Source organism: Helicoverpa zea, chromosome 23, assembly GCF_022581195.2.
Source record: "Helicoverpa zea isolate HzStark_Cry1AcR chromosome 23, ilHelZeax1.1, whole genome shotgun sequence".
NCBI lineage: Eukaryota > Metazoa > Arthropoda > Insecta > Lepidoptera > Noctuidae > Helicoverpa > Helicoverpa zea.
Window position 1 is genome coordinate 10,128,558 of NC_061474.1, and position 21,734 is coordinate 10,150,291.

At 41.5% G+C, this 21,734-nt stretch overlaps 3 protein-coding genes across 7 annotated transcripts; 1 reads left to right on the top strand and 2 right to left on the bottom strand.

Moving 5' to 3' along the window:
• Positions 1–205: 205 nt before the first annotated feature.
• Positions 206–15,180, bottom strand: LOC124641747 (serine/arginine repetitive matrix protein 2-like). 3 transcript variants are annotated; one of them, XM_047179917.1, is made up of 13 exons: positions 15,126–15,180; positions 10,124–10,293; positions 8,964–9,123; positions 8,771–8,893; positions 8,354–8,419; positions 7,873–8,274; positions 7,045–7,187; positions 4,220–6,792; positions 3,012–4,116; positions 2,711–2,789; positions 2,210–2,263; positions 1,543–1,627; positions 206–1,189 (listed from the first exon to the last, which is right to left on the bottom strand). In XM_047179917.1, exons 2-12 carry the CDS (start codon positions 10,289–10,291, stop codon positions 1,596–1,598), a joined length of 4,905 nt encoding a protein of 1,634 aa, XP_047035873.1. In that variant the 5' UTR covers positions 10,292–10,293; positions 15,126–15,180; the 3' UTR covers positions 206–1,189; positions 1,543–1,595. The 3 variants fall into 3 exon arrangements, with proteins under 3 accessions (XP_047035873.1, XP_047035874.1, XP_047035872.1); XM_047179918.1 differs by lacking the exon at positions 15,126–15,180 and adding an exon at positions 11,122–11,190; XM_047179916.1 differs by lacking the exon at positions 15,126–15,180 and adding an exon at positions 10,763–10,988.
• On the top strand, positions 11,803–16,687 carry LOC124641756. Of its 2 annotated transcripts, none has more exons than XM_047179942.1 (2): positions 11,803–12,089; positions 15,210–16,687. In XM_047179942.1, the coding sequence occupies exons 1-2, from the start codon at positions 11,984–11,986 to the stop codon at positions 16,643–16,645; spliced, it is 1,542 nt and encodes a 513-aa protein (XP_047035898.1). In that variant the 5' UTR covers positions 11,803–11,983; the 3' UTR covers positions 16,646–16,687. The 2 variants fall into 2 exon arrangements, with proteins under 2 accessions (XP_047035898.1, XP_047035897.1); XM_047179941.1 differs by having other exon boundaries at positions 11,804–12,089; positions 15,204–16,687.
• Positions 16,680–20,098, bottom strand: LOC124641761 (nucleoplasmin-like protein). 2 transcript variants are annotated; one of them, XM_047179950.1, is made up of 6 exons: positions 19,941–20,098; positions 19,127–19,266; positions 18,625–18,750; positions 18,149–18,274; positions 17,957–18,007; positions 16,680–17,508 (listed from the first exon to the last, which is right to left on the bottom strand). In XM_047179950.1, exons 1-6 carry the CDS (start codon positions 19,960–19,962, stop codon positions 17,407–17,409), a joined length of 567 nt encoding a protein of 188 aa, XP_047035906.1. In that variant the 5' UTR covers positions 19,963–20,098; the 3' UTR covers positions 16,680–17,406. The 2 variants fall into 2 exon arrangements, with proteins under 2 accessions (XP_047035906.1, XP_047035907.1); XM_047179951.1 differs by lacking the exon at positions 17,957–18,007 and having other exon boundaries at positions 19,941–20,097.
• Between the last annotated feature and the right edge of the window lie 1,636 nt (positions 20,099–21,734).

Here is a 21,734-nt window from a genome sequence, read left to right on the forward strand (position 1 = left end):
TAGCGTTCGTCAACACTGTGAACGAACGAAACTTTTTTTTCCCGATCGTCCAGCGTTGAAGAAAGGGTGTTACCGAGCGGGAATAACCCGCGCGAATTTATTGCGGCCTGAGTTCAAGATGACAATAAGTTACTGTAACATTCCAAATCAAATCGGTGGACGGTGGATAGGATTGAGTAGGGGGTAAACAATAAAAACAGTACAGTATTCACGAAATTGTTTATTAAAAGCTATGCAACAACATTTTTAAAATATCAATTCCAAATCTTATATTTATAATTTTGACTCTTGTCAGTATCGTATATCTTGTCATTTTTCAATTAATTCAATATTGTACTTTGTTCCCTATACATTGCCTACTTTGCATTTCGTACTTCCAGTTACCTGCAACTATTTCATGTTTTTTTTAATAATGGAAATCTGCCAAGTTTGTAATTTTCATCAAGGTAAAAAGATAAAAACTTATGATTAGTTATGATAGAATAAAACAATAATCTACGAATTATGAAAACAATAACATAATCCAAGAATATGTACTAACCATTGAACAATGTGCGTTCACTAGCACCGATCAGCTTTAAAACTAAATGTGTTTGCATTCAGGATCCCGACATTGTATCCTTCTCAGTAAAATATAAGATATATGCTAGTTTGTGTTACAATTAGCGTATTAAAAAATAAGAAAAACCTTATAGCAAAAAGAGCTTACAAATATAATTATAAATATAATTGAAATGAACATGATAAGAGAGAAGCTACTTTGTGAAATATTGTGCTAAGGTATTTATTCTGTTGTAAATCACTGGGCACTGGCGGACCACAGCGCGGTATCTCCAGATAACTACTTGCTCTACCAAGTATCAGAGAAATGTTAGAATTTTTAAAACTTCCATCATAATAAATTAAGTATCCGCGAATTGTTATAATTTTTAAAATCCATCATAATATACTTAGATAAAATCTATTAGTCAGAGGGTAAAACATTCATGCGGTTTAAGATAAATTATATTTGACTGGAACATAATCCATAATAGATTCGTTGTGGACTGAGTATGAATAAAATCGCCCGGATATAAACTATTATTTCATACTTTGTACATAATATTACTACTAGAACACAAGGTCCCCGAGGAACGCTAAACATAAAATTACCTCAAAATATAGCGCGCGGCGTCAAACATGCGCGCATCTGAAACAAAACTTAGCGTCGGTCACATTGTCTCACAACATATACACATTGTTACGTTGCGACGCGGTCCTTCGCGACCACTGCCACGGCGATGACCAAAAATAAATAAATGTCTTGTTTTACTTTATATAGTTTTGTTACATGTATCAAAATATTTAAATTTTCTTCTTTTCTTAAATTCATTCATTCATTCAGTTATTATTTGTAATTATAAGTGTGTAAAATCATTATACTATAAGTGTTTAAAAAGTATAAAACTGTATAGTTATGTATATATTGTATCATGTATAGTTTGTAAGCAATAAATATAAATGATTTATACTTGGAGTTTGTTATGAAACCCTGAGTCTCACCTTATGATAAGTATTATTTGTACTTGAGTTTAGTGTAGCACGTTGAATGTTCGTTATCTCCGGCGACTCCGGCCCGCGGTCTTGCCTGTTCACAGACAACGAAACATCAGAGGTTTACATCAGAAACAAACGAGTGAGAACTGTGCCATCACCACAAACCAAATTACTCGTGACGTCATTCTTCTTTCTACGTTTTATACATATACTCCCTGATGTACTCTCCTATATACTGCCTTAGTTAATTCCTGATGAACTCCCCCTGTATACTCCCTTATGTAGTACCTCTACGTAGTCTCTTTTGTTCTCCCTTGAGAACACTCTTGTGTTCTTCCTCTATAAACTCCCTTAGAATGCTCTCCCTATGTACTCGCCCAGTAAGTATATTCCCTTATGTACTCACTATTCACTTACTTATGTCCATTTTTATGTGCTACCCTATAAACTATATGTATATTCCCCCTGTATAAACAGTTACATTATAAACCTTCCTATTAAATCTCTCTATGTATGAAAAACCGCATGAAAATCGGTTGCGTAGTTTTGAATATTTAAGCGTACAAAGGGACAGAAAAGGGGACTTTTTTTATACTTTGTAGTGAAGGAACATAAACATAAGACACATGCACGCGAAGTAGACAAGGGTATATAGAGTAATGTGTAGAGGTACCTGCGGGCTGCAGCGCGGGCGCGGCTGCCTTGCCGCGAGCTCGCTTGCTGCGCTCTGCACACAAACATGTCACGTTACTCCATTGCATTGTGTCATATACCCATAGATGTAATATACTAAACAAGATTGCGCACTCTCATAATTTATATTTACGAAAATGAACTCTATTCCAAAACATTAAGGTACTAAATTGGTTGCATAATATACAGAGGCAAATCCGAGCCGAGAGTGATAGTTAGAACGAAGGCCGATTGTCTCTTTCTAACACCTTGCCAGCACAAAAAAATGTTGTGATCAACAGTTTTATAGAATCACTTATATTTTTATCTTATTTTAACAATTGTAACTCAACAAATTAATAACAGTCGCATTAATTTATTCGTATTAACGGCCTCCGTACTAACTGTTTCACTCGGCTCGTTTTTTGGTTAAAAATGCGCAGTCCTGTTTACTATATTATGTCTATGCATATACCCGACATCAGACATCATGTAACACTACCTTGCACAGGTGACGGCTCCACCGCAGTTGCTCTTTTACGCTTTCCAGTCTGAGTTACAGGAACAATCTCACTTTTTGCCTAGAAACACCAGTCATATATAAATCATTGGAACAAGAAGACTTTCATTTTAGTGAAATCTAAATACAAATGAATGATTAAGGTCTGGTTTCAATGCTATGTGCCAGATAAAGACTTCTTATAATTTCTACTAAATATGTATTGCAGTGAAACTAAAAGTTATAGTTTATCTGTGAGAGAAGGTCCTGATAGGCTATAAAGAGGCTTTATAAATAGATTTACCTTTCTGCCTCTAGCAGGTTTGTGGTTGGGCTCGGGCGACGGGTCCCGCGGCACAGGCGCGGGCTTGCGCAGCTTGGCGGGCGCGGCGGCGGGCGCGGCGGAGCTCTTGCGCTTGCGCGAGGCCGCACTGGCCGGCGCCGAGGCCGCACCGGATTTGTCTTCCTTATTATTACTCGCCTTTTTATTGGTGGCGGGTGGCGCGTCTGTCTTACGAGATTTCCGAGTTTTGGTAGCAGACCTCGCCACGGACTCGTTATCTTCAGACTCCTTCGCGTTGGTCTTCCTTCTCCTGGTTTTGGGTTGTACTTCGGCTGGACGAGTAATTCTCTTAGAGTGTGTTTTAGGTTGAGATTTGTTGGGAGATTCGGATCGGCGATTCGGCGGCGGGCGGCGGGCGGCGCGGGGCTTGAGCTGCGGCGAGGGCTTGCTGACGGCGAGGGTGGCGCGGAGCACCTTAGCGCGCGTACTCTTTGGTGTCTTTGGTTTTTCGTCTTTCACAGATTGATTGTTGCGAGTGGCGCGAGTTTTCTTGACACTAGGCTTAGGCGTCGCGGGAGGCTCTGGCTGTTTTCGTTTTCTTGACGCTCTGGGCTTCGGACTCATTAGGGGAGATTTCTTTGCGACGACCACCTTCGCACCGCGCTTCTTAGTGTTTGTTTGAGGAGTAGAGGGAAGAGTAGACACATCTTTTCTACGAGACCGAGTCGTTTTGACTGGAACAGGCGTCGCTACTTTTTTAGTAGCTTTAGTTTTTTTAGCAGAACTCACTTTTTTTACAGGACTCACTTTTTTCGTTGGACTCACTTTTTTTGGAGAACGCACTTTTTTAACAGGACTCGCTTTTATAACTGTGCTTGTTTTGGCCTTAGTTGTGCGAGTATTCCTAGTCTTCACGGGACCTGTCGTTTTCGCTTTAATAGTGGTATTTCTAGCTTTGGCTTTCTCTTTTTTGGGGCTAGTATTTTTTTTTGGAGTCTTAGGTTTGGCCCTACTGCGAGTCTTTTTAGGAGAAGGTTTCACTATTGCAGGAGTTGTCGCGTCTTCTACATTTTCAGTATTAGCTCTCGTGCTTCTCGCGTTCTTCTTTGGTTTCTCTTCGTATGCTCTGGAAGGAATATTAAAATTATATTAAATGTAAACGGATCAAAAACGTGGTATAATGTATGAAAATAATGAACACAAGTGGATGCGGCAGTACGTGTACGTACGTGGAGTGGTGGAGAGCGGCGATGGGCGACATGCGCGCCAGCCCCTGCAGCCCCGCGGCCGCCGCGCGCGCCTTGAGCGGCGTGGAGTGGCCCAGCGCGCGCTTCTTGAGCGGCAGCGGCGCCGCCAGCGAGCGCTTCTTCAGCGGCAGCACCAGCGAGCCCGACTCTTCCTCTGGCGCCTGCTCCGACTTGGACCTCCGCGCCTTCGATCTGTTCGCGGCGGAGTCGTCGGCGGCCTGTAAGGACTCCAGGTAGTTCTTTATTTGCAGTCTCTTGTTCAACTCCTGTTCCAGCCAACTGTCGGTGTTCGTCACCTGATCTAAGGATGCGTGTAATGATTTAGTTTTAAGAGTTTTCGTCTTCTGAACTGTCTTCTCGGTGGAGAATGTTTTAGAATAGACCGCTCTGATCTGCTGCTTGCCGACCAGCTGATCGAACAGGCTCTCCGCGCGCGTGGACACGGTCGCCGACGACAGGTTGGACAAGTTGAACAGCTCCTCCACTCCGCTGACGTCACTCAGATCGTTCCGTGTCTCGCGCCTGAACATTCGCTTCACCCCTCGCACATCGCTCAGATCGTTTTTAGGACTTCGTCTTTTTAACATTCTTTTAACTCCAGATACATTCCGTAGATCATTGGCAGGACTTCGTGTTTTAAATAATTTCTTTACGCCCCTTACGTCATCTAATTCGTTTCTGGGCGATCTCCTCTCAGCGGTTTGGAACAACGCTTTGACGCCGGTGACGCGGCGCAAATCATTTTTGGGCGAGGAAGCGAACACCTGTTTAACTCTGACGTCACTCAAGCGGTTCCTAGGGCTCCTTGCGAATATGTTCTTGAGGCCAGTGACGTCGGTGAAGTCGTTCTTGATGGAGCGGCGGGCGCGGGGCGGGCGGCGCGGCGCGGGGCTGGCGCTGCGCGGCGTGCTGAGCGGGCTCACGAACAGCTCGGGCGTGTAGCAGTCGGCGTGGTCGGGCGGCGAGGCGGCGGGCGGTGAGGCGGCGGGCAGCGTGCGGCGGCCGCGCGGCGCCTCGTCGGCGAACTCGCGGCGCCGCGACAGCTCCGTCATGCTCTGCGACAGCTTGCGCTTCACGGGGCTGCTGAACAGTTGCTTCACGATGTCGGACTCGTTCAGGTCGTCGATGATGGACCGCTTCGACTGCGGCTTCTTGGCCGTCGAATGTTTGTTCTTCACCGCCTCCTGAACTAACTTGACGGCGCTCTTGGGCGTCGCCACTTCACCGTTGTGGGTGTGGTTTAATTTGTCCACAGAGTCACTGCTCAACCTCAATCTAGTTTTTCTCACACTGAAGCTCATAGACTTAGATTTTGCCCCGATTCTGGTCCTAGGTCCTGAGATTCCTCCGATTGTCTTTCTTTTAGTATTGAATGAAGTCCTGCCTTTTCTTGTAGCTTTTTGTGAAACAAAAGAACTTTGGCTGGAATCTAAAAGGCTTTGAATACTCAGAACAGGTGTGCTGGCTTCCTCGGGACTATGTCTATTTTCCGGTGTACTGATGCCTTCGTTTTGCGCTGGTGAATGCGTGGGCGTCGCTACAGTATCATCGGCAGCCGAACGTGTGCTAATTCTGATAGATTTTGAAGTGGTGCTGATGCGTTTGGAGGTCCTCGGAGAGTCTTCGTCGTCTTCGAGCAGCAACAAGTCAGTGTCGTTGAGACGCGACCTGCTGCGCGACGCGCGCGATATCCGAGTGCTGTTCACCGTTATATGCTTCTTGGCATCCTCCGTGTTCTCGGGGGTCGACAACGATTTCGATCGTTTCGATTTGGACGCGCGGATTGTGGAGCGCGATCCGTTCACGGAAACATTACTGAAAGTGTCGAGGCTCGGGTCGGACCGAGATCTAGGAGTGGACGGCCGGCCCTTAGCGTAGGGCGTGCTGGAGCCCAGGAGGGTCGCGTCAATGGTGGAGCGAGTCTGCCGCCCGGCGGCGGTGCGAGGAGTCCCGAACGTCGTGAGGCCGGAGCCGGCGGAGTCGTACACGGAGTCTTCGGTGTCCACGGACACCAGGTCCACGATGGAGTAGGACTCCAGCGCACGCGGCTCGCGCGGGCTCAGCGTGCGCGTGAGCTGCGCCGCGCCCGCGCTGCCGCCGCGCCTGCCCAGCGCCCGCGCCAGCAGCATGCTGCCGCGCGAGCTGCGCGCCGCCGAGCGCGGGGCGGGGGAGGCGGGGGCGGCGCCGCGCAGGCTGCGCTGCAGCAGGTGTGCGGAGCGCGCGTGGATGGAGCGGCGCGGGGAGGGCGAGGGCGCGGGGGAGGGCGCGGGCGAGGACGAGTAGCGCAGCGTGGCGTCGTCGTCGGTGGCGCCGCCCGACGCCAGCATCGCGTCCGACGCGCCCGAGTAGTTCTCCAGGTTGCTCAGGTCGAACTTGATAGACTCCGCCTTCCTGCTGCCGCGCTTGCCGGAAGGATCTTTCAGGGCCGACTTTCTGGGACTTTTCGCCGCGACCGACTTCCTGGGACTGTTATGTCCTGACGAGCGCGATGCTCTGTTACTATTTCGTAATGATGAATTGCGTCCGTCTGAATCCGAGATCTCAAGGATTGTTACCTAAGAAAAGAACAATTTGAAATTATAATATTCTATTTAACATGGAATTGGTTTATAAAAATTCTATTTAAGTAAAAAAAGTTAAGTTTCGTATATGACCTACTGCCACAGTAATTTCAACATTCCACCTACTGTGACAGTTATGTACATTGTACAATATAAAGTCAATACATTACAGGCAGTATCTAAGTGCAATTTAGATATGAATGAGCGCGGTGACGTGAGCACAGTCGACGAGGAGCTAGCACTGACCGAGCGGCTGGCGGCGGAGCGGCGCGGGGCGGGGCGCGGGGCGGCGGCGGGGCTGGGCCTCTTCACCAGCAGGGCGGGCGAGCTGGCGGCGGCGCGGGACACCTGCCCCGTCATCAGCCGGAGCGCCGCCTGCTTGGTCTCGTCTGCACACAAGCGAACCCTCACCCACGGTGCAAGCGCATCACACATACACAACATTTTAAACAACAGATTTATTCTATACAATGCTGCTGAAAAGTACGAATATTACAGAAAAAAAAGAAACAATGTGCTTGATTGTATTACTTACTTAATTGAAAGAGACTTACTTTGTGCTAAGTACTAATTTAATAGAATATTATTGAACGAATCATAGGTATCGCGCCGTGATGCACCAGCCAGTCAGTGGTTGATTACGTAATAATATGTAAATCGGTATGCGCGCGAATATATGATAATGAATGACGGCGCGACTAGAATGGCGCTGCGGTGGGAGTTATCGTACCGATAAATTTACCAACTTTATAATTCAAGGTCGCTGCACTCCTACAGCACAGTCTGCTTGTGACGAACTCCGCTCTGACCTCGCTAGTCTGACGCGACACTCGCACTCCGGAAATACATTAAGCTACCCGTGGTTCTATCTTCCACAAGTTTCAATTCATATCAAAGTCCATCTGATTGAGTTCATCAGGTCAGAGCGCAACGTATAAGGCGAGCGGAGCCAATACAATGGTGCAATTGGGCTGTTCTGTTTTACCGTAAGTATCATGTATTAGTTTCAATTTTGTTTAGTCTCTAAAATTAAAGAAATGTCTGGCTGCCTACTGAAGGTATGTAGGAACTTACCCATTTTAAGCGGTTCTTCGATTTTAGTGAGTTTCAGCTTGTGTGCGCTCTGCGCCCGCTTGAGCACGGCGAGGCGCAGCGGCGTGACGCTGGCGGCCGTGCGGCGGCGCGGCGGCGTGGCGCCGACGGCGGTGCGGCGACGCGGCGGCGTGGCGCTGACGGCCGTGCGGCGCGGCGGCGTGGCGCTGGCGGCCCGGCGGCGCGGGCTGCGCTTGCGGGACTCGATCCACAGCGTCGCCTTGGTGGTGCCGTGCAGCTGCGCCGCGCTCTTGGGACTCACGCGGCTGTTGGACTTGCGCTTCCCTTTGTCACTCTCTGCCTCCGTGACGGACGTGTCCACCTCACCCTTAGATGTTCTAGGCCGCTTGTTCCCTTGTACCGGCGTCCTCGGCGCGTTTTTATCTAAGACAAACGCACATAAGAAATGCTATACCAGTGGCACGTATGTAGGGCTGGGTAAGTAATTGTAAGAAAAGACTACCAATTGGCTGCGCGATGTCTCTTCTCTGCGGCTGCACAATGGCCACCTGCTTGCCGCCGGCGCTGCCTGCAACAACCCAGATCTTGAGCAAACATCCACGTTTTGTTGACCACACTTGACTCTTGACTCTACTTGACTCTACACATGAAACTTTCGAGCGACAGCAGACGGCTGTCTAGAGTTTCGCGAAGAAACAACGATCGATCGATCAGGTGCAGGACCGCCATGCTTTGCGAGGCATGGAGCTGTATCACCAGACTCCAATTTTTAAAAGCTTTTTTATATAACTTGCAATCTATTACTCAAAATATCTATTATATATCTATTACTAAAAAAATCCAAATTAAACAAAAAGAGGTCGTTAAAACCCACAAACACCCATCAACCGTGGAAATGTATAATATGTGTGGTACGCACCAGGCATGGAGGCTCTGTGGGACATCTCGATGGCGCGGCGCAGCGCGGGGTCGGGCGCGGCCGCCGGCGCCGGCCCGCTGCCGCGCCGCAAGCCGCGCCGCTTGCGCCGCGACACGTGCAGCGCTGCGCACACAAACACGCTCTCACATCTGACCAACTAGCGACCGACTAGGCCGCCTCGCGCACTACGTACCCGGCTCGGGCGCCTGCAGGCGCGGCGCGCTGGCGTCGGCGTACTCCCAGCGCAGCTGCCGGCCGCCGATGCTGATGACGTCGCCGTGCCGCAGCGCCGCCACGCTCACGCACCGCCCGTTCACCAGCGTCTCCTCCTCGCACACGTTGCGCACCACCGTCTGACCACACAACTCTTATTCTATACATATTCTCAATACATAAACAAATTACTGAGTTTCTATCAATGGATTCGTGTTAAGGACTCCCACACAAAACTGTGATGCGATTTTGTCCGGCAAACCGTTTAGTAGGGTAATCGGACCTTCAAGTGTGTCATTTTTTTGGGCATGTTGATAATAAACTCCAAAACTCTTCAAATGAACAGTTGTTCATTCTAAATTAATTTTAAAAATATGTTCTTCAGTTCTCAACCCATAGTACTTTCTAATAAATAGCTGAACCCAGAATCTTCTTTTCCTTTTATTTCTATTAAACAATAACAGCATTGCAATAATCTTTTTAGGATCCATCTTACAAATCCTAAAAACACATCCAGTATGACACACTTGATACACTTGAAAGTGGTTACTGTATCAAACCGGCTGCTGAACATAATCGCATTACATTACAGTTTTGTGTGGGCCCTTAATAATCTTTACAATACAATTGTAGTTCTAATTAATTTTTATCTAATTTTTGTTATAACGGCAGTATTAGACTACTCATAATATAATGATCAGCGTTCAATGTAAACCTCAAAAAAATTAATGTGGGCAAAACGGCATGCGGATAGTGGCATACCACCCCAAATAATTCTCATTTCCATGTACAGAAATCAGTTTTCTACTAGTAGTTATTACATGCATACAAAAAAATAACTTAGCATAGACATTGTGCCAGAATGGCGACCATCTGACATCCCAGTGAGTGTCAACTTGGCCAACTCCTTTAATATATTATGATTATAACATTTCCTTAAATCATAAACATTTAAAGTATATTTGTACATAGTTTCTATAGTAATAATAGCAATTAAATTGTACAAATAAAGTTATTTACACCAAACCAAACCTTGTTGTTACCTAAGCAGTATAGTGCTGGTTGCAAGTGACTACTACAGAATGCATGTCTGTGCCAGGTGTAGGAAAATAACCACCTTGTTATATTAACATGGATTACCTGGTTGGCATGCACTACCACAGTGGCATGGTGAGGGCTGACCGTGGGCAGCATGATACGGATGTCGCAGGCGGGGTCACTGCCCAGGGTGGCCAGGCCCTCCGCCAGCGGGAACCGCTTCACGTCGCGCCCCGCGCGGTCCACCACCACCAACCGACCACCCGACATTTCTGACAAACAACATTACTCTCATGTACAACATTACACTCTCACATAAGCTTGACAGGAGATTTGCAATTAGCTCTTACAACTGGCGCTGTTCATTCATTTGTACGTTACACGGGAAATGTTGTTATTGTGGTACAACTAGACTAAACAGATCATGTATATTAATCATTTAGATTATTAAAAGGCACAATGTCGGAAATACAATAGGCTGATTTCATGGAAATTGTTTTTAATTTCTGGACGAATTGTTATGACAGCCAAACTGTTTCCCGCCAACAGGTCCCTGAGCTAAGCGAGCCCCCAGCAACTTCATTAGCTATGGTGATTTTAATCGTCGAAATATTGTACACAACACCCTGTTAGAATACATTTTCGATTAAATAAATGTCGGATTAAAAATAGCTAATGGGAACTTTGCAAAAACAAATATAAACTAATACAACGCAACCGGCTATGCTCAAATAAACTCACCGCTGTCAAATTTCTGCTTTTAATTTTGATAATAATTTATGCATAATACGTATTGTGGTACAAAACCTGTTGAAACGGTACACATTTATCATAAAATAACATTAAATCGTTTAAATGTACACAACCGTATTGCGATAGTCAACAACAACGTCAAACACGAACACAATCACAGAACACAATTACAATAATGGCGTCGTCCACCGTTTTGTTTGACTGACTGAATGAAAGCGCGTGTCAAACTAAACCATAAATCGGCCAACCCCGACTGTTAATGTATTGTCTATGGACATACAGGGCGGTAGGCATGTGGTAGGCTTCGGGTGGCTTCGGGTCAGCATACTAGACGTAATAATACATACCACTTGCTAGTATAACTTCCTACTACTATGGTATGGTACTACGTTCTATGAATCAAGAATATGCCTAGCTATGATCATATTATCTCGATGGCTATGATGAGGTCAGCACTTTGTGTCCACAGAGTACATTTTTAGGGAAGTTGGGTCCACAGGTTCATCTTTATAGTTGAGGTGTCGAATGGAAGGAGCTTACATACAACAAAAAGCCTAAAGGATAATGAGAGGTTTTCTTTTTGTTTTGAGAATAATTAACACTTTTGGGCCGAGATCCAAGAAATTCAGATTTCTGGACAAATTGTTTTCAAAATCTCGTGGGACATTCGGATAGTTATCTGACTGACTTCTTTTCTCGTTTTACACAATTTTATTCCCTATTTTCTTTAATTATTGATAACAATATTTGATAACATTTTTTTATTGTCTTAGTTTCTTGACATGTACAGCTTGGCAAAAAAGAGTGTGGAATAAATGAGGTCAGCACTATCGCACCTGTGGCAACCCGGAGTACTACGACTCACAGATTTTGATATTTGTTATTTTTGAAGATATTCAATCCTAAGTAGGCGATGTGCCTTGGACACTTCAATGTCCAGTATTAACGATGTTAACAATTTTTATTTGATTTTGATTTTTAGTTCCAACTGTCACCGCGTCAGACTCTTTTTTGCCAAGCTGTAGCAATGCTTTAGTTGTTGACATTTTGTAAAGGTTTTTATGTCAAGTTGACAATTGTGAAGTCAATGCCTCGGCTAGGTACCTATTTGTATATGCAATATAAATCTGGATTATTTTTATAATTCTAGTTATTGATTGATTCGGTATAAGGCATTGTAGGTACTAAAATATAACATTCGTTCTACGAATGGATATCAACAATCCCCATAATCAAAGTTATTGGTTTGTGCTCAGGGAAGATCAGAGCAATGTCATATTCAGTAGCAATAACTTCGCCATACAGAATCCACAAAGTGAGTTTCCATTTCTTTCATGGACTATATTTTGATCAATTTTGGTGTTACAATGGACCCGCAGTAATCCCAACAACGTTTCATAGGGCATTATCGCTTTATAGGTTTTCTCTGTTTCAAGATAATTTCCAAATAAAAATGTTGACTGACTATATCTAGTGTTTTTTAATAAAGTAGTATCTTTGAGTATGTATGCATTTATAAAAACAGCACAGAGGTAAATGTATGCATTGGCAAACCATAAGCTATTATAAATAAAATAGCAGCTAAAAGAGAGTTAATAAAATCCTTTTGATCAGAAGAACTATACCCATCACTCTTCTATCACTTTTGCTCACCTAGTTTCACTGTTTAGTTCAATTGACCTAGTTGCAAGTTAAAAATCAAATTGAGATGCAATGAGTCAAGAGTTGAAAGATTTGTTTTACAATAACGTCTTGAGCCAGGTAAATGCTACTAATACAACTAAAGATATTCGGAGCCATTCAGGAAGGAGCAACTGTGAGCTACATTTTAAAGAGCCAGCTCGATTTGCTCTCTCTTATTTGCGAGCTTACCTACTCATGTCTAAATTCCTGCATCTTAAAACAGAATTAAAGCCTACTGATGCAGTTGGTTTGTGTGAAAAAAATATTTCAGCTTGCTCACTGGTTGGTTATTTAACATGGGAAACCAATGAGCTGTAGGCACTTTGTACTTGGACAGAAGTAACTTAGCAAGAGGATTTTCCGTGTGCGTTCGCGCAGCGGAATATTGTTGAATTTAAAGATTTTAATTATGCAGATAATTAGTGTATGACGTCCTATAATTGTGTATGGTAAATAAAAATTTGTGTATGCAGCCATTGTGGAGAAATTCACCAAAAACAGATTCCGCTGGGCGAACGTTGGCGAACGTTGTCCTGGCGGAACTTTTTTCAATCCATAGACTTTAGAAGAAAAGAGATGTGTCCAAAAATTAGTGTGTATTTGTGTATAATTGATTATGTATGAATGAAATCAGTGCATGCATTAACTTCGGAGAAATTCAAGTTTCCGCTACGCGAACGTTTGGCCATTAGCTAGTTTTCATATAAAGCGCTTACATAGAGAGCTGTAGATTTTTACATACGTTGTTTTGAATTTGTTTATATTTGTTCAAAAAAAAGATTTAGAAAAAGTCGTAGGGTTTAAAAGATAAAAATATAAACGTAAAATACACTTATTAGGTCTTCGTTCTTAAAGTATGCAGTTTGGGGTCTAGATTTTCACGTTTACACAAACCTTGTAAGTGTCTCCAACATGTTGCCAAGTATCAATGATGTTCCGTTAGTAATTAAAAAGTTATAGGATATTTTATTATGATATATGATGAATAGATCACTGTTTACAAAGCAGTCGAATATCACGACGTTCTAAAGGAATTGCATGGTAAAATGTATGCCAATAATTAGTTTAATCATTCAACTATTCACTTGCAAAATTTCATGTCATTAAATTCAGTAATTAAAGAAAGACAATTATAATACTGACGGAGCATCGAAAACCTACATAATCCGACCAAGTTCGGATAGCTACAAAAAAGCGGCCGTGCCATATGTCTAAGAAACGTTCTTAACTTGGAAGGTTAGTATTTATTAATATGGCACAGTTGCGTACACAAGCGTTAGGAAAAAATAAAACAATGCTTCTTGAATGAAAAATATTTTTTTTATAATAATGCCACTATCTACGATAAAAATAAATCTTCAATTAACAAGTACTTCTCTATTTAAATATCCGTGTACAAAAATATTTTTATTATCATTACTTACATAAATTACTTAACTAGGTGATTAAAAATAACGTTAATAAACGTTACGTATTTTAACTAAAATGTCGTAGATAGTGGCGCTATTATTAAAAAAAATAATTTTCATTCAAGAAATGCAATTGTTTTATTTTTTCCTAACGCTTGTGTACGCAGCTGTACCATATTAATAATTATACTAACCTTCCAAGTTAAGAACGTTTCTTAGACATATGGCACGGCCGCTTTTTTGTAGCTATCCGAACTTGGTTGGATTATGTAGGTTTGCGTTGCTCCGTCAGTATTATAATTGTCTTTCTTTAATTACTGAATTTAATGACATGAAATTTTGCAAGTGAATAGTTGAATGATTAAACTAATTATTGGCATACATTTTACCATGCAATTCCTTTAGAACGTTGTGATATTCGACTGCTTTGAAAAACAGTGATCTATTCATCATATATCATGATAAAATATCCTATAACTTTTTAATTACTAACGGAACATCATTGATACTTGGTAACATATTGGAGACTCTTACAAGGTTTGTGTAAACGTGAAAATCTAGACCCCAAACTGCATACTTTAAGAACTAAGACCTATATAATAAGTGTATTTTACGTTTATATTTTTATCTTTTAAACCCTACGACTTTTTCTAAATCTGTTTTTTAAACAAATATAAACAAATTCAAAACAACGTATGTAAAAATCTACAGCTCTCTATGTAAGCGCTTTATATGAAAACTAGCTAATGGCCAAACGTTCGCGTAGCGGAAACTTGAATTTCTCCAAAGTTTATGCATGCACTGATTTCATTCATACATAATTAATTATACACAAATACACACTAATTTTTGGACACATCTCTTTTCTTCTAAAGTCTATGGATTAAAAAAAGTTCCGCCAGGACAACGTTCGCCAACGTTCGCCCAGCGGAATCTGTTGTTGGTGAATTTCTCCACAATGGCTGCATACACAAATTTTTATTTACCATACACAATTATAGGACGTCATACACTAATTATCTGCATAATTAAAATCTTTAAATTCAACAACATTCCGCTGCGCGAACGCACACGGATTTTCCCGTTTTTTAATATAGGATTACTTTTAACCGCTTGTATGTCGCTAATTAGAGAACAATAGAAAATCCATAGTGTCTCGCGTAGATCTGCGCACCGGCATTCAAGGAGTTAAGATAAAACATTATTGCTGGCATTTATTCAACTTTTCAATAATTAAGAAGTGGTTCAGCCATAAATACCTGCATATACACATAGGGCCACACCAAGACAGCATGAATCTGTTTTATTCTTTGTTGTTAAAATGGTGTTGTCATCAGTTACAGGACAGGACGCGAGATATATAGTTGACACTGGTGACAACAGACAATATATACAAGTTAATGAAGCCCCTATAGTTGTACAAGAGAGTATCTCAGAAAGTGCTGAAAAGGAAATTAAACCAAAGGATGATGACAATTTCTGGGACAGGAACAAAATAAAATTACTACTAACATTGTGCTTAGAGAATAGATACAGAAATGTAACAAAAGACAAAACATTTTGGGATGAAATAGCAATCCACTTGGGCTCAAGTTCTGATGAATGTGTAAAAAAATATAGAAATTTAAGGAGAACTTACATTAGACTCTTGAAAAAGAAAAGATTAGGCAAAGATATCAAATGGGTCCACTATGATACTTGTGAAGAAGTATTCAAAGAATGTAAATCACTTCCACCTTCTGTGTTGGAGCCATGGGAAGAGCACAAGGTGCGACGATTGTTGAGCCTCTACATAGAGAACCTGAACAAATTCAGAAATCCTGATTGTCTTCAGAAGGATGTATGGAGAGAGATAGCATCTCAGTTAGGCACAACAGAGTACAACTGCTATCATAAGTTTAAGAACCTGAAGAGGGCATACTTCAATTGGAAAGAGAGAAGTAGAGAATCTGGAAAACCAATTAAATGGCAATACCATAACTACTTTGAGAGAATATTTTACAATTATAATCCAAATATTGGCCCATGGGACAAAAATAAAACACGCTTGTTAATAGAAGAATACAAGCAAATAGCTGATAAGTTCAAGAATCCCAAATATCAGAAAAAAGAGCTATGGAAAGAGATAGCGGCGTCAGTAGGGGAACGTCCTATGGACTGCGACAAAAAATTTCGTAACTTAAAGCAAACCTATATTAGGTTAAAGATGAGAGCTGACACAGGGAGATGTATAACCAAGTGGCGTTATTATAAAGATTTCGAAACTATTTACAGTGGGCCGACTTGCTTCATGAGCAGTCAAGGTCCCATCAAGGCCAACAAGGCACCAGAGGATGATTATGTCAAGCAGCTGTTAACATTCTATGTCGACAATAAGGACAGATTTAGAGACCCTCTCGTCAAAAAGAAAAGTGTGTGGCGAATGTTGGCTCCAAGAATAGGCATGACTTCAGAAGAGTGCGATCGTAAATTCCGTAACTTGAAACAAACTTATATCAGGTTAGCTGAAAGAAAGAAAGAGACTGGAAAGATTAATAGCTGGCCATATTATTCTTATTTTGAGAGAATTTTTGATGATAACACGGGAGGAAATAATTTATGCAACCATGGATTTAACATAGATAACATGACTATAACTGAAATAAAGAGAATAATGCAAGAAGTTCAGGACAGAAAAGATAATGATAGGTTTGAAAGTTTGGTGCAAGCTGTGGAAGAGTCAAACAACATACAAAGAGAACGAAATCGAATATTACAGGCTTTGCTTGATAAAAAGTGACAATACATAATGGGACAAAATTAAAACTCTTGAAAATGTTTAGAAATGCTTTTTATTGTTACCGTTCTTATGCTTTTATAATGTATATGTACAAACAAACTATAATAGATTATCAGTTTTCATTCTGAAATGAGAAATCGTTAGCAAATTCAAATACATTTCGACCGGTAGCTACTCCATACAAAATGGTCAATGTCTTAAAGTACACTGATTATGCTTAATTATGTCTTAACTTAAAAATACATCTGTGAATTTAAGACTTACTTTATTATTAAATTTGACATCCATAACACTATACCACAGTAAGGAATGGAAATTTAGTTTAGAAAAAAAATAAAAAAATAAGTGAAGAAATCACGCTCGATCGTCGGTAACCACGAATCGGATCGATAAGTTTGCAGATACCTCGACCAGTAAGTAACTATCACAAACAAATACTCACACTTCCACTCACCCAGGCACGCTCGAGTCGATACAACGCTAACCTAGACTGAATTACCACACTATGTCGTACAACTAAGAGATACGCCGGCTGCCGGCCGCGCCCACCCGCTCGCTGCCGCGTCGCACTGCCATCTACTGGCCTGTGCTGCTGTCGTAAACGAATATCTCCATTACGCTAGGTAGAGAATACCTATTGATTAGTGATCGAGGATGTAGTCAGTCTTAAATGGAATTGGTCTGTCTGACTCTAGTTCCGGGCGCGTGCGACGCGACGCGGGCGGGCGGGCGAGGCCGGCGGGGCGGGCGCGGCAGGCGGTTCACTTCTTGGCATTCTTTTTGGGCGACGGAGCCTTGCCTTTAGCGTTGTTTGACATTTTCGCCTTCTTGCCTTTGGGCTCGCCCTCTTCGTCATCTTCATCCTGTAATTGAAGTAGTATATTAGTGATATTAAATGTCAAAATCAGCACAACTGAAAATTTTCAACCGAAATTCATCATCACATGAGACAATTAAGGCCAACTTGATTGCTGTTTCTTAAGGCATAAAAGTGGCCTCTCTTGCTCATCTAAATTTTCATTTTAGCTATCAGAAGGTAAAGGCTACCAAAGAGTATACAGAAAACCAACAGCCAATTTATTGTTATGACAATATCTCAAATAAATAATTTTGATATCAGTGGGCAAGCCCAGTCATAAAAAGAGAATGGCTTGATAAATCAAGTTTTTATTTAGATAAGCCCAGCTTTGATAGATCAAATCTAACATGAAGTGTTTGCTAAATGGAACTGGGCCACAGGTCCTTTTCCCTCTGTAGAGCATGTACAGAACCTGTCAGTATAATTTCATATTAGTTGAAGGTTTTCAGTACCTCATTAGTCTTGCGCTTGCCAGCTGATGCTTTCCTTTTATTCTCATCTTCCTGTAAATGCAGCAATCTACTATATCACCAATATCAATTTATAAATATTTTATGATAAGTGAAAATGCTTTCATACATCAGAACAGAAATTTGCTGCAACCATCAGTTCTCTGGCATCCCAACAAACAAACAGTTCCATACCTTAAATTGAGAATCGTCTCCTTCCTCCTCGTCTAACATCTCCTCCTCCATTTCCTCCATATCTTCAAACTCCTCAACGAGGGCACCAACCAGGTGTTGACCAATCAAATGCACTGGCCCTGATCCCTGTATAGTACAATGTATGTTAAATGTAGCAGAGTTAGTTGTCACTCCTCTGCATATAATTAGTGCAGTGTAAGAGATCAGACAAATGCCTCAAGCAATCACAAGCGGACAGTGCAACAATCAGAACGACGTCGCGCGCCCGTCAATTTACCAATGGTAATGTAATGTTTTTATCATCATTTTGATTCTTAGTCTATAATCAATTAACTTTTACAGTTTTTAGGTACTAATTTTTTATTTAGTCTTGAATGAAAAGTTCATCATTTGCTATGTTGAATTGCAATGACTCATTTTAAAAGCTACTTTGTACAAAACTGTATTTTCCTTAATGACATGTTCAGTAATATTACCTGAATAAGAGTGAATGTGACCGGAGCATCTGGGAACTCAATGTCTAGACGTGCATGTCTTGACTCTCCTGCTTTCAAGACAGCCACAGGGATCTTGACTGACTCTTGAAGTGACATTGTTTCAACCTGCACATATGTTCCATTTTATTGATATTTAATGAAATACATAGAACTTACTGAATATTATGTAATGCTAAGGAAAATTAAGAGGTCATTGTCCATTAGTTGGATAAGTAATATTATGTTTAAAAAATTTTATCTACTTGTGTCATGTTATTTTTATTATAATTATTATTTTGACATACTCAGGTTATGAAAGAAACAGTAGGGTGCTTCTTTAACAATCTGCTGTCTAATGACTCATTGATGTGAAACATCTTAAATAACCCTCCCTAAGAAAACTGGGTGGTCAACACAGAGGGAGCACATGTGTGACAGGATGTCCTCTAGACAAACATGGCATTGTAAAGGCCTTGTGAAATCCACAATGATATGTTTATACCTGAACAACATTGAGTTCATCGGGCTTGGCGTCGGGACCCAACAGTGCTTGACGTATGAGCAGCTTGTTGCTGCGAGGGTATTCCGCCTTTGCCTCGGGGTCCCATGTCTCCGACTGATGTGATGTCGACAAGGTTACACCTGCAAAACAACTGAATTGTCAACACGTTGTGATGACTGACTCACGAGACATGGCGGCATTAAGCGGCCGCATCGCAACTCGTGTTAATTTTGTCATCATAACCTCAAAACGCTGACGCCACATCGGCGCCGACATAAACAACAACGTTCGTATTTAAGTGCTCTGGGCAAACAAAACCAGCGAAAATTGTACTCAAATATAAGGCGTCTCAACGACATGTAAACTGTTGCGGCTTGGACGCCGCTCATTCGAATTACGCGCCTAACCACCACTGACTCCGCACAATCGAAACGCACCATGCGTTTGTAAAAAATCAATAGCACTCATCTCGCGTGGGTTGTAGAATTATTTCGTTGCTCAGAAACGCCATTACGATATCATTGAAGAAATTAGCCATTTCATTTCGTTAATCAAAAATGGCGGCAAGACTGATATAAACTACAATCTATTGAAATACAAAAATAGCGACAAGCGTAAACGATTAAAGAGTTAATGTACACCTTCATATCATAGGGAATTAAACAGATATCCATAATATTGTGAAATAAAATGGCGAGAGCCGGGTGTCAAAGCTGACGCTAATGTTATATTCATATTTAAGATCTAAGTACTGTCTGAAACCGGTAAATAAATCTGTTTAGGTAAGCAGAATGATACACAGATTATGACTTACCATAGAAATATTCGTCCGACATGGTGATTTCACTAATTTATTGAGATTTTTGCGACACGTTCACGTGCGATGCCGGCGCACACAAATCTGGAGATCAATGTTGCCAATGCCAAACACTGAGTTGACCTAAAATTTTATTGTCCACTACACCCCTTCCAAAATTCCCTACTTAATATTTTTCTCAGTTCAGTAATTCATTACAAAATTCTGTTTTGCAGTATTTATATATTCAATTGGTTTTAACGGAAAGAAATTTGAAACGTATCTGATAAAATTGAAAATAGGTAGGTAGGTAGGTACCTAATTATGGTATAGTAATTGCTCTAACAATAGCCAACCTCTAGCAGGAGATTACTCCTAATCGTTGCTATACAAGATTTAATAATTTTATTTCTAGCAAATTCAGTACAAATAAAGCTACACACTGAATTTGGCGTTTTGAAAACTATTATTTCATTTACGCTCACATTCTCTGTATTTACAACAGTTTTTCTACAAAAACTGTTAAACAAATAAATATCTACCACATAATGCTTCTTGTTTCGTCTATTTGTATCCATATTTTATGTATATGTATTTTTTTTACTTATACTTTCTATCATTATTTTTAATTTGAAAATTCATATACTAATATTCCCAATTTTTGTAATGTAATAAAGCAATAAACTTATTTTTTTTATAAATGAGGAGACAAAACGAAAAGACTTACTTGGTACATAAACTCATGCTATTCGATCTCCCACAAATAAGGGAAAAATAAATATTATTTTAAGGGCAACATTATTTTGAAACACTTTTCATAGACAACGATCGCACCGTTCTGAAACGAACGGAACTGAAGTAGGGAAGTTTATTCTATGATGGGCATTTTATTTTTTGCTTAATTTTCCATATTACCAGGCCTCTGTCACTCGACGTACTTGCGCGCGATAAATGCCTACCGCTCGCTGGGTTACCGGTAGCCCCACGCGGCTCAGAGCTTTCAACAGTCACACGCGCCGCGCGCGCTCTAATATTATTATTTTTATTTCATGGCATGTTATGCTGTTGGTTTTTATTAGGTTTTTTAAGCTACCTCACAAACTGATGGATTATTTTGAGTTGTGTTGGTTTATATGCTACTATTGTAAGATTTAGAAACATTTTATATGTATGAACTTATCTAGTAATTCTATTTTTTTTTTATAAATTAATATGTTATGGACCATGTGATTAATTCGGGCATTATTAATAATGCCCGAGCATTATGAATAATGTCTAGCTTTATCGGGCCAAGTGATTAATAACTATCTTAACTTCATTATTTATCACATTGCACGGGCATTATTATATTGCTACATGACAGTTGGGCAATTTGATAATAAAGCAAAAAATTGAAGTTAGTGACGAAAACGTATCCCACGTAACGGTTGCCCGGGTAACTGGGTTGAGGAGGTCAGATAGGGCAGTCGCTCCTTGTAAAGCACTGGTACTCAGTTACATCCGGTTAGACTGGAAGCCGACCCCAACATAGTTTGGGAAAAAGGCTCGGAGGATGATGTGACGAAAACGTATCGCTGCAAAACCGACTCCACGTAGTCTTGTCTGTCCTACCCCTAGAGTGCAATTCACAACCGCGTAAGTGTGGAGGGGCGAGGCGGCCTGCGAGCTGAGGCGCAGGTAGTTTTAACGCTCGCCGACGCGGCTGAGGCTGGCCGGCTGAGCCGGCCAGCAAGCCGAAGCTGCTTATTTAAAAACTCAGTTTTAAAAAAGGCTATCTTAAAATAAGCGTAACTTTGTTTTCCTACTTAAATA